Here is a 12935-nt window from a genome sequence, read left to right as displayed (position 1 = left end):
AAAAAGTTGGTTCCAGTTCCAATTACTTCATTAAAAATGTAATTGATTTCTGCGATCAGTTACTGGCCCACGAAAGTAATTGAACAATTACTAAAATGTAATTTATTACTTTTATGTTACTTCCTTCAAACATCTATTTACATTCTACAGATACAGTAAATAGAAAAAACTGGCATGGCTTTTTCAGTGTGTCCTCTGAAGCCCTTCACACATTGCCTATCTTCACTGAGAACTGCTTCTTGAAAATTTTAGTCCATCATCTTCACTCGTTTCCTAAAAAAAGACGTGAACCACGACACTGAAAACTCCCTCAATGTGTGTGCGAATTAGGGTGCGGAAGGGTGGTGTTGTAATGTAAAAGCACATTGTGCCCAAGATGGTGGTTACTAGTAACAATGACGCGATGCTGGGCCACGCTTCATTGTTGCTAGAGCTCGGTGAAGGCACTGCCGGTAGAGCTAATGAAAAGCTGAAAACATTGTCCACTTAAGTGATTTTCTGGAGTCAGCATCCAAAGTGGCCATCACTATTGAGCCATAGCAGCGCCGGATGGCCAACACCTGGCCAACATCTGGCGAAGCATTGAGAGGAACAAACAAATTATGAGTGCCCGGGTTTGCCTTTCTGAATGTGTTCCTTCCTGAGGCAGCTACATAGCATGGACTGCAGGCCCTCTACTGTAATTCGCACCCAATTCAAATGCTCGAAGTGGCGTCACCTGTTACAGCTTGTCTCGTAATTAAAGTAGCTGGTTAAATGTAATTGGTTATGGGAAAAGTAATTGCATTACAGTAAGCATCACAGACTACTAAAGTAATTGATCAATTACAAAACTAGAAAAAACGTGTTTGATTACAAGTAATCACTTGCATGTCATTTGTTACGCACAAATCAGTTTTAAGCACTGGTATCATTAACTGAACTGTTTTTTGTTCTCTCCTATCCATGATCATTGCTTATATATCACAGTTTCAGTGCTTGGTGAGTTGATGAGAGCACTTGCAGGACCTTTTTTTTTTGGGGGGGGGGGGGGGAATTCGTGTTGTAATAAATGTGGTAATAGGCTTGAACTGTGATTTTGTGGACGTCATGCTCAGCACTGTCTAAGCTGAGTGCAGTGGGCCATTGGAGAGAGTGGAAGGGGGATTGCAACAATAACAGTTGTGCACACAGCACCTGAAGTGCATCAGAATCAAAAGCACTAATGAAAATGATGATATTTAAAGTGCGGTCACATACGGTATATCTTGGAATATTTCTAATTGGACCTGTGCTGCAAGTTTGAATAGTATTTGCTAATGTGTTTTATTAAAACGAGCGTGAATGTTTATGGCTGGGTGTCTGCACTCGATGTCAGTATGCCATCATGTAGCGGGTTAAATTGCTTCATTGCTTTTTTAGAATGCTTTACTTCAGGCATATTATCAGGTACCTGGATAGTTGCTTTCCAGGTACGCTGGGCATGAAATAGTTGATGTTCTTGTAGAGAGTTCTTGCACAAGATTCACATTCTTTAAATTTGTCAAAACTCTCATAAGAATTGAGATTTCTGGATTCGTTCTGCAGCTGTATGCCTTTTCATGATTTTCAAAGAACAAAATTAATTGGCACCTGAAGTGGATATAGACTCGTATGCTTAGATATTTTTTTTTTTTCACTTCTAGCAGGACGCTAGATGTTTGAGTCAGGGCAAGTGAAATGCATGGAGGCGCATATCTGCAGAATTCTGTATAAGACCTATTCCTAATGAAGTTCTAGCCACAAAACTTTAGATTTAATGTGGCGTGTTGCATTCAGTCTGGTGACTAGCAAACAAAGGGATTATTTATTGTCGTTGGCAGTTCTTGCGACACATGTAATACAGTCAAACCTTGTTATAACGAAGTCACGTCCAACACAAAAACCTCCTTTCCACATTCAATACTTTTTGTTATGGCATACATACTGATGTAGCCAAAAGAATTGTGAATTTTTAATGTGCTTTGTTATATCAGATAATGTCAGCAGTGATTAATGAGAATAATAAAACTGTTAGACAAACTTGTGCTGTATCATGTATTGCCAGATGCACGTGTGGTAAACATCTCAATTACGGGCACGTGCCTGTCAGTTTTGTAATGGCGCATGCACTGCCCCATGGCCAGGATATGAAAGCACCAGGAAATTTTTCAAGAAAACGTTCTTTCTTGTTTTCTGATAGGCAAGTGTCTGTTTTGTTGTCCTTTCGCTGCAGCACTTGCGTGCAGGGGAAAAAAAGAAAAACGAGAGACAGTGGTAGCAATAAAATCGCCAAACAGTTGGCAGCAATAAAATAATTTCCCTCTCACGGGAAATAATTATTTTTCTTTTTTGCAAGACCTTCCCCCACCTTTCAGGCTTTTACAGAATTGATTTGCCGTATTCTGTATCCCTGTCCTTCAAGTCATCAATTAATTCGGTCTCGCCCTACAGTCTGCTAGTCTCCTGGTCCGCACACATGATAGACCATTCTCTTTAGAAAGACGTTATTCGCCATTTTGATCTACAAAACCAGGAGTAAGTTTTTTTCAAGTCTGAAGTTTCTGTCTGAGGAGCCCGTGAGTTTCCTTTGTAGCTACTTGCTGCAGATGGTTGGATGACAATCTTGCCTTTCATGAACCTTGCTCCCCATTGCGGTAGTTCAGCAGAACTGATTTGCCGTAATTAAATCAAATTGCACTGCTCAAGTCTATCCCCAATTATTCGTACATGATGATATATTTTTTTAGCAGATTCAGTAGTTTCCACATCAATTCTAGAATGTGCTGAGCTACAGCATTTGTGTTGCGTATAAACAGTATAGCCAACTGTTAAAGGAGACAGACAGTTAATATTTGCCATTGAATATCACTGTGATATCGTGTAAAGCCACGCAGACTAACATTTTTACGTATAAATGTACGTCCAGTTGGTTACATCAGCCATTTGTTTTCGATTACAGTGAATAAACATTTCACTGATATTGGCTTTACCACTCGTCAGGCGTTTCCTTTAACAGTGGACTGTACTGTACAATTTGATAATGATGGCATTGCTATCAAAGGGGTTACAGTTTTCACAAATGTAATGACACGGGAAGAAAGGCATTGCAAGAGAGCCGTGGAAGTGATCGCTGGCAATAAAGTAAAATAATGCACGTGTTGCACTATGCATTTGCAGACCGAAGATGCTGCGTAAGGTGGTAGCGTCTCATCATCATCTGTTTTTCAGCTCTTGAAAGAATGAGCCCAGAGGAGAGGGATTACGTTGAAGAAGATATAAAGGAAAGAGTATTTGAGAAGCTGAAGAAACGGATCAGGTTGTTTAAACCTATGAGGTGGGTTATCATAGCTATAGTTATTTTTTTTTAACTAAAGAGGCATTTTCGCTTAAGCTTTTTAATGGGCTGTGAACTGAGACTTAATTCATGATAACACCTGTCGCTTGGGCTCACTTTCTATGGCATCCTGATGCCGAGCTCAAGGTTGTAGGTGTGATTCCCAGCCATGGCAGCCCCGTTTCGAGGGGAATGGAATGGAATGCCAAAGTTCTCATGTATATTCATGGACCAATGAAACCAAAACAAGAAATAAAAAGTAGAACACGTTTCACAAGTACTAACTCGAGAGCCTGATCTCACAGCGCTACTTATACAGCTGCCAAAGATGGGATAAGCCCCACAATAGGTGTAGAAACCATAATCATGATAATATTACACATACTGCCGAAATAAAAAAAAAAAAAGAATGCACTTGAGCTAGCCCTAGCTCGTTCGTATTTCAGTTGTCCATGACTGTATCATGCTTTTGCTGCATGCCTTAATTAAAGGACCCCTCATCAGGTTTAGTCATTGCGAACAAACAAGTGCAGTTTGTAGATCACGCACTGATGGTTGTGTTTACGAAATATCAAACCACTGTGCAGTGTGGAAAGAACTGTAATTTTGAATAAGAACCTGCACACTTTACCAATAGAGGGAGCTCCACTTCCTGTTGTAGACTCAAGGTCAGACGCACAAATCGCCTCTACGCCAGATGCGTCGCCGCCACAGCACTGAATATTATGGCATGTGACATCATTATGTCATGCAATGCAGACCATGCAAAACCGGCGCTGAAATTGCACCATGCAGCAAAAAAAATCGAAGAGAAGAAAAAAAAAGGGAAACAAGTTTTCATGGCACAAACGTGATGTAGTTCGTCGTTTTGGTAGGAGAGAAGGCAATGAAGGAATGTCACTTGTAAATACTAATTGAGCCAAAGGCAGAGAGTGTCGATGTTGGCAGTGAGGCTCACTACTTGACAGCATGGCAATGTGGCATTCGACCAGGTCTATGAAGAATGGTGCAGACAGAATTGCAAGCCCATCTACATGAGCCTCCTCTGTGTTTAAAGAGAGAAGAGCTTTAAGAATTCATTTAATGCTTGGCCTTGAGGCCACATGTGCATTTATTTTCTCCTTCTTGACATTGTTTTCTTTTTATTAAATTTGTTCTTTTGTAAAGATGCTTCATCACTCATTCACATCCAGATTTCTCCTATCTGCTATAACAATGAACCAATTTGAAAAATGTTTGCGGTGAAGTGCTCCCTAGACTGAGCTTTACAACTTAGTGTGGAAAAAAAAAGTTTTCTATGGAGCCTGGTGAGAGGCCCTTTAGTAAGTAATCTTATCCCTCATATTGGAAGAGACACGAATAAGTATTCAACAGTATCGAATGGTGAAGTTCCAAATTAAGTATGCATCAAGTAGCCTAAAATGTTCGATTCACAATTGAAATTTTGAACATTTGCGCACCATAGTTCAATTCCTTGTGCGCACTCCCTTCACTCTGTGCAGGTATGATGATTTTGGAGCACGCAGCTATCTTGTGGCGCAGCTCGCTGCGGACTACGCGGTTGTCCACGACGTCTTTCATGAGGTGAGAGAAACTTGCCAGCGGTAGAACTGCATGGGAATTATAGGATGTCAGTGTGTGCATGTATATTCATGTGGTGTTTAATTGCGCCAGTTCTGCGTTGAAATTCAGTAATTTGACAGTTGATTCTTGTTGGCTCTTCTGCAGTGAAGACTTAAATATATATACAGTATAGACCACTTATAACGTAACCACTTATAGTGCAGGACCGGATATAGTGCGGTCTTTTCAGACTCCCGTTAATTTTCCCATAGCACCCCATGTATACGCATACCGCTTACAGTGCAGCTGCGTGAGACGAAATACCGGTTATAATGCGGCTTCCGCGGGAAAATCTCGCCGACAAGGGCGGCAGCGAGCACGCTTCTCAACAAGGTGCGCCCACTGATGGGAGAGGAGATCAACGAGGGCGATGCGGAGGAGGAGCACGAGACGCGGAGCAAACGAACGGGGAAAAATGCGCGCGTAGGTTGTCTAGGGGACGGAGAAACCTTTTGCTCGGCTGCTTATCAGCGGTGCGTTTTGCGCTGAACGCGGCTTCAGTTTCTGTGCACCCGTCGCGATGCGTGTCGTGAAGTGCAGATATCGCGCGAGCGACGCTGTCAATTTAAGCAGTGTTCCGCAAATTAAGTTTGGAGCTACGGTAAAACCTCGTTAATTCGACCCTCGTTAATTTGGAAAATCCATTAATTCGGACTCGTCCTCTAGTCCCGGCCGGCGTAGCATTATTCAATGCAATCAAACTCTCGTTAATTCGGCCTTATTTGGCCGCACATCGGTTAATTCGGACTACTTTCGGAGCTCAGTGAGCGAGGAGCGCCGCAAATGTGCGACGCAAAAGAGCAAGAACGGCGCTAGCGTCCAACCGAAACGAAGCTACGGTTGGACGCTTCGTACGTGAATGACAGCAACGCCGGAACGCTTCGAGCCTATTTGCGCCTTTAAAGCCTGTACTCTTGTGTTTACCGCCGCGCGTACCGCGTTGGCCGCGGACTTTCGTAACTGCGTAGTCGTCATCCAAGATCGCGTCGATAACGGCCGCGGTTTTCTCCGCAGAAACCGCTGAACAGTAGTTTCGTTTTTACTCGGTACGCGCGTCGGCCGCGTGCCTAAAAAACTGCGTAGTCGCCATCGATGATCGCATAGATAGCGACCGCGGTTTCGACTGCAGTTGTTGCAGCGAATGGTAGTTAATTCGTCCAGGCTCGGTGCGTGCGTCGGGCGCGTGCCTTCAGCACCGCTAAGTCACCGTTCATAATCACGTCCATAGCGGTCACGGTTTTTTCCGCAGCGGTTGCAGCAAACAGTTATTTCGTTTTGACTCGGTGCAAAGCTGTCGAGCTTGAAGAGCACCAGCTACATCGCGATTATGTTTTCGCCAGCTCACTGGCGAAAACGTAATCGCGATGTGCGCGCGATAGTACAAAGCGTGTCTACATGCTTGGTCTACATGTTTTGCATACGTGCAGGGCTTGAAAATCGTTGTTTTGGTTATAGTGCGGTACCGCTTATAGTTCAGATATTCGTGGCTCCGATGACTTACGTTATAAGCGGTCTGCACTGTAGTAGACAAGACGGAAAAGTGAAGGCGAATCGTACACCATGAATATTGCGTGACTGGTTGTACAAAATTGATAAACCATAAGTTGAACTTGATGTGGAAAGGAGGATGTCAAGAGAGGCTTTGCAATGGAAGGCATAGAAGGCTTCTTAAAAAAATGACAGTGTGTGTGGGTAACGTTTAGTGATAGAAGTGAACTGTTCTATGAAAAACACCAATACAGTCAAGTTCTGTTAATTCGACCTTGATGGAACTGGTGGAAGCGGTTAAGTTATCCAGAGGGTCAAATTAAAAGAGGCGTTGAAAACAATCTAACACACCTTTTATTAAAAAACAACATAACGCACCTTTTCCTCATTTGGTAGCACTATTTACTGATTCTAATGTGTGCCAACCTTTTGTGACTTCATATTGAAAATTATGTGCGCCTAGATCTTGCATGTACATAATTTTATAGCAAGAAAAGAAAAAATGATTCAGCATGCTGTCTTATTCTGGACACCAGAAACGAGATGAAACCTGCAGAGTTTAACTTCACAGAATGAAGCTTTTATTTACGCCTAATGTCTATAATCATTTCTGCAACATGTTCCCCTCCTAGCGGTTCAGGGTTTTTAATATTCCACACTTCCCTAGCCATTCTGCTACAATTACAGATGGGATGGTGGCCCACGCTCACACTAACCACCTCACCAGTATGTCCTTTGACGCATGCAGTCCATTGGAGCTACGAAGGCACATGATAGGACTCAGTGGCCACTAGCCTGGCATGTTAGGCAACTTCTTTTGAATTAGGTTTTGTACTTACAGCCCGAGTGCAGCCTGTTGTTGCCATCTGATGCAATAACTTGTTCTGCTGCCTTCTTGTGATGGCGATGGCTATTATGCTTGCTCTGAAGGTGGGCCATTGCTAATGCTGTAAACGCATTAGTATTATGTTTAATTTCGTAGGTGATTGCAACATGCAGGTAATTATTTAACCAGTTTTCTTGGAAAGAAGGTGTGGATTATAATCAGCTAAAAATGGTAATCACTCATTGCGGGGGCAGCTGTTTTTGCTTCAACGGCTGCCAAATATAGGCCCCGAAAACTGTATTTTTCCATGGGAGATGATGTGCCTTCAATGCATACATTGTTCCTTAGTGCCAACAAGACAGATGCTGCAACCATAACGGTCAGGTGTGTGCATATTGATCCGTCAAGCTCAAGTTATCCAATGAGGGCCCATCTTAAGATCGACATAGTGAAAGTGTAGAATTGTACGGGCACTAGCCGGGACCTTCTGTCGGGATTGTATTAACTGAAAAATCTAATAACCGGAGTTTAATTAAGACATCATAGCTCTTGATTGTACAACACATTGAGCTTGATATGAAGGTGTTCTTCATTTTTAATGACATGATGTGTTGCAGTGGAAGCAAGCAGCTAGACAGCCGAGGCTGCTTGTTGCTCTACTGCAAATCAGCCCCTGTTCAGCACTGCCCAGTTGGACTTGTACTCCTTTCATATATAAGCAGCAACACTATGAAGGCTACAGTGCTCCTCACATTCACAGCCAAAAAGCCGTGTGTCACATATGAAAGAACAAGATATAGGTGCACACCGTGTACTAGTAATTTGATGTAACCTTGAGCCTCACACTTTTTTCTCGCAAAATTTTACATAATTATTGCATAGAAGGCGTCAGAAATCTTAAAACTTTTTACCACCAAACTAGCAGAGTGACCTATTTCCGCGACCAGCGGCCACAGCGCAATGCTTTTGCTCACGGCTAAGACGTTACATCGCATAGTGGAAGCACAAAAGTGCACATATAATCTGTGATTCAATGCAACCTTACATCTGCAAGTTGTATATGAAGTATAGTTATTCTGTAGAAAGTGTTGCAGAGAAAAAACAACTGCACTGCTTGCGTAGTTTCTGCAGCATTGCCTGCGAAGTATGAAACTGAGCAGAGACTGTCCAGGCTGTCCACTGGTTCTATGTGCCTACATTTTTTTTTTTCTCGCATTACAGATTCAACACCTAAATCCAGCATTTGCTCCCATTTCTATGATGGACTTTGGGTCAGGACTTGGTTCGTGCTTCTGGTAAGTGTAATTTATTTGGGGTGTCAAGTGTGAGAATGAAGGAAATGCATTATATATTGTATTCCTGCAAGACATCATAGTTTTTTCATCTAGCATACATATAATCACTCTGGCATATACATACTTTAGGTTGTTGGTCAATCAGCAGCTAACATGAGTCTTGTCCTGGTCACAGAGCATGCTACCGTACTTACTCGTGTAAGACCAGCACTTTAGTTTTTTTGTTTTTTTTCTGAATCTTGGCAAGGTCCAGCTCTTACTCGAGTTGGTCACATGGCTGCTTGCTAAAATTGTGGACTGCATTGCCAATGATGTACCAAATAATGCTAGCACTGGCTACACACTACCGACATGATTATTCACGATTTATCACCACTGTCTTGACATCTGATTTTTTATGGAGCTTTTACGTTGTGCTGTAACTATGTGTATCACTTTTCTGATGAAATAATTATTGACATCGGCATTCTTTTGTCCTCCTCTTTCTGTTCTGTATGTCATCTTTCGTCAAGCTGGTTCTACTACGAAGATGAACATCCACTAACTTGTCCAGCTTGCAATTCTGAAGCTCTGTTTGCCTTTCTCCAATGGGAAAAGTAATTTTATTATGTGTAAAATAAAATTAGGTCCAAATTTTCATATCTTGAACTTCTTTCGAAAACTTGCTCAAGTGACATTATTTTGTCTTCAAGAGTCTCACAGTACTTTTGCTTAACTCTTTCCCTACCATGGGGAAAATAGGTGTGTTTTGTAGGTTAAACCAGATCTTTTTTTCTTCAGGAACTACTGCACTCAAAGTTTTATGTAATACATAAGCAAAAAGCAAAACGAATGCGCTTTTCACGCATAAAAGGTTTATTAACGAGATGTATGCCATAAAAAACATATAAATTGCCAGAATTGAGATTGTGGGATAAGATTGAAGAATGTTTGTAAAGACACGCTTGTATCTACTAGGGAAAAAATGTAACAAAAATTATGAGATGTACAAAACGTATTGCAGTCTAATAGGCCGAAAAAAATCAAAATGTTTCATTGAACAGGTATTTCATTACAAAAATTGAACTGCAAGCACTACAGTTGGGCGTGCCGGGCTGCTGCCGCCGATGTTTCGGGCCGGTTCGTGTCGTCGTTGCTCTCAGAGTCAAAGTCCGGCTAAAAGGCAGCATCTACAGACTTGCTGCTGTTCGATCCATCGATAAAATCAGCCACAGTTTCAGTGGAATTGCGAGATCTGCGATCTTTTGAAGCGCACGCCCAGCTCGCGGAGCTGGCCATTTTTTTCTCTCTGCTTTGATGAATGCGAAACTTCGGAGCATGTTCAAAAATTACCGCTTGGTGGGAAAAAATTGAACTCCTTAGAAAACAAAAATATAGTTCTCCTCTTTCACGTCCAATGGCGCAGAGTGTCCTAAGAAACGTGGAAGGTCTCGAGAGCAGCACTTTCAAACCAAAGATAGCGGGCGGCCATTTTGGCTTTTTACTTTGACGATCTCGGAAACTTCGGAGCACGTTCAAAAATCACCGCCTGGTGGGAAAAAAGCAAACTGCTTAGAAAAAAAAAACTGTACTTCTCCATCACATTTGATAGCACAGTGCGTTCGTGAGCAGCGCGGAAGGTCTCAAAAGCGTCGTTTCAAACTATGTATTGTTAGCAGGCTAACAATGCCCAATAGGTGAGGTACAGAAAGAGTTCATTGGATCTCTCCTAAGTACAACAGATAAAAGGAAACACTGCTTGAATTCATGCAAAATACAGGTCTTACAGCACACATATAATACAAACCATACATTATGCCTGAATGCAAGTCTTAATCGCTATTAAAAAAACAGTGCACGCAGCATGCCACGCTCGAGAATATCATGTGTGGTAGACCTTTGCTGCGAAGGTCTCCCTAGCCTGTGTTTTGCAGGATGCAACAGTCACACGGCACCAACTGATGTCCAGAGTTCACCTTCTTTCATTTAAGACTTTTTGGGAAAGCATGCACTTTTACACACTTGGCCTTTCTCGTCTTGGATGTAGTAAACGAAAGTCATTGTGTTATAGGTAATGTGACTACATGACTCACTTATCATTGGGGGTTCGTTTTGCAACACTGCGAAAAATCGGTCACAGACCCATTTGAGCGATTGCAGCACAATCCTGCCACAATCGCCAACTTTGCCACTTGTGGCCTCCTGACTTGCCACATTCTTCCCATTAATGTGGATGTACCTTATGCAGCAAAAGCCCACTGACGTCAATATTCATTAGACACTGTGATTTTTTTCTTTTCTGTTAATAAACGTCTAATTTGTTCTTAGCTTGCATTACCAAAGTCGGTTACATCACAGGAAGCTGGAGTGGCAATATTGAGGCAACATCGTCACTGATCTTTAGATTTTCTTGCATGCCAAACCTCTGCTCATAGTGAGGCTAAGCTGCTCGTGCTCTCTAAAGTAAAATCCATAAATTTTGTATTCCTCAAAGGAAAAGTTTGCTTGCTCTCACAGATGGCTGTCGTAAATTAAATCTTTACCTTAAGCAATTTTAATGCTGCTTGGTAATTGCTGATTGCCATTACACTAGAGGAGCAGGCATGACTTAGCATTATCAAATGTTGTACACTTTTCATAGAAAGGATTGGTGTAATGATGTTTTTCTCCCCTTCAACAGGGCTGCAAGAAGTATCTGGCCTAAATACTTCCAGGAATACTTCAGCATCGACATCTCAAATGAAATGCATGGATTGGCGAGGCTTCTCGCCACAGGTAGGTACTCGTGAGTTTATAGTACTTATACTGCTATAAGTCGTAACCACTCCTAATACATCAGGGCTTGCATGCATCTTGAGAATAACATAAGCTTTTTGAAGTCGCAAACAGTTTCAGGACATGTTTCACTGTAATGGCAACTACAATGAAACTTCGGTGATATGATCACGGCTGGTAGAGATTTTGGGGTGATACGAATTCGTACAATTCCCCGGCCAAAGCGCCACATTTCGGATGTCCCGAACGTTCCCCCGCACCAGTTCGGGTGATACGAATGAGTGAGCTGCGACCGCCAGCAGCAAAGTGGCGAGGCGGATCGGCAGGCGGACCATTTCCATGTTCACAGCGCAGGGGTGAGACCGGCAGAAGGCAGCCGATAACACAGTGGCAAATGTGTGCATGTACGGAGTGGAAACGGTCCGGCACTGGTAGTCTCTCCCGCGTCTCACCGCTTGTGAGGCTCAGGCTGGGCTGTATCCAACGTTCTCACGAAGCCGGTTTTGTGAAGTTTGCGTAGTCGCCCAGTGGATACGTGCACCACAAGTCTGTCGACATGTCCAGGAAGCGAAAAGCGCTTTCATTTAAGGACAAGCTGGAGACCTTGAAAAAGGTCGATGAGGATCCGAACAGGAAACTCACTGATCTTGCAAAAGAGCTAGGCCAGCGGCGTTGACTTTGTCCACTATTGTTGTTCAGCGTGACAATATCATCCAAAATGTGCAACGCTTCAGTGCAGACACAAAGGAGGCGAACACTGCGCATTATGTTAAGGTTGAGGACATCCTTTTAACATGGTTAGAGAGGTTAGTGTTGCTGGAGTGAACGTTGGTGGCACGGTTCTTCGCGAAAAGGCCTCCAACATTGCATTATCGCTCGGCGCGGATGATATTGAGGCCTCCAGGGGCTGGATTCATCGTTTCAAGGCTAGGCATGGTCTTGCCTACAAAACTGTCAGCGGGGAAGGAAAAAAGGTTGATGAGTCAGTTGTTACTGAATGGATGAGAAGCACACTGCCGTCACTCATTGCAGGCTATGAAGCTCGCAATATTTTCAATGTCGATGAGGCTGGTCTATTTTATAATCTCCAGCCTGAGAAAAGCCTCTGCTTCAAGGACGATGCTTGGCAAGGCAGTCAGAAAAGCAAGCAGCGAGTGACAGTTTTGTTCTGCTGCAATGCCGACAGCTCGGAGAAAATGCTGCTAACTGTTATAGACCGGTATCAGAATCTCCGCTGCTTCAAGCGTGCTGGTTGTCTGCCTTGTACTTACAAGGCTTACAGGAAGGCTTGGATGATGTTGGCAATGTTCATGTAGTTTGTGACCTGCTTGGACCGCAAGATGTCCAGTCAGAACAGAAAGGTCATCCTGCTTCTCGATCAATATGCCGCCCACTCAAAGCAAGTGACATTGCAGAATGTTAAGTTGGTTTTTCTTTTCACAAATACGACAAGCCATTTGCAGCAACTGGACACCGGCATTATTAGAAATGCCAAGCATTAATTCAAAGGACATCTAGTGCGTCGTCTCCTAGCTAAAATCGAGCGAAATGACGACAACCTTCAGATTATCTTCTTGGATGCCCTGCATTTTGTTGCGATAGCCTGGGATCGTGT

The 12935-nt window shown here is 42.9% G+C and overlaps 1 protein-coding gene across 1 annotated transcript in view; it reads left to right on the top strand.

Moving 5' to 3' along the window:
• LOC119446429 (methyltransferase-like protein 17, mitochondrial) overlaps positions 1-12935 on the top strand; it is a 36644-nt gene that overhangs the window by 2690 nt on the left and 21019 nt on the right. Inside the window, exons 4-7 of the mRNA XM_037710854.2 lie at positions 3229-3334; positions 4837-4918; positions 8493-8566; positions 11226-11320. Of these exons, the coding sequence (XP_037566782.1) occupies positions 3229-3334; positions 4837-4918; positions 8493-8566; positions 11226-11320 (357 nt within the window). The remainder of the gene's footprint in view (positions 1-3228; positions 3335-4836; positions 4919-8492; positions 8567-11225; positions 11321-12935) is intronic.

Source organism: Dermacentor silvarum, chromosome 3 (genome assembly GCF_013339745.2).
Source record: "Dermacentor silvarum isolate Dsil-2018 chromosome 3, BIME_Dsil_1.4, whole genome shotgun sequence".
Taxonomy (NCBI): Eukaryota; Metazoa; Arthropoda; class Arachnida; order Ixodida; family Ixodidae; genus Dermacentor; species Dermacentor silvarum.
Note: the sequence above shows the minus strand (reverse complement) of the source record. Positions and strands in the feature narration are given on the sequence as shown.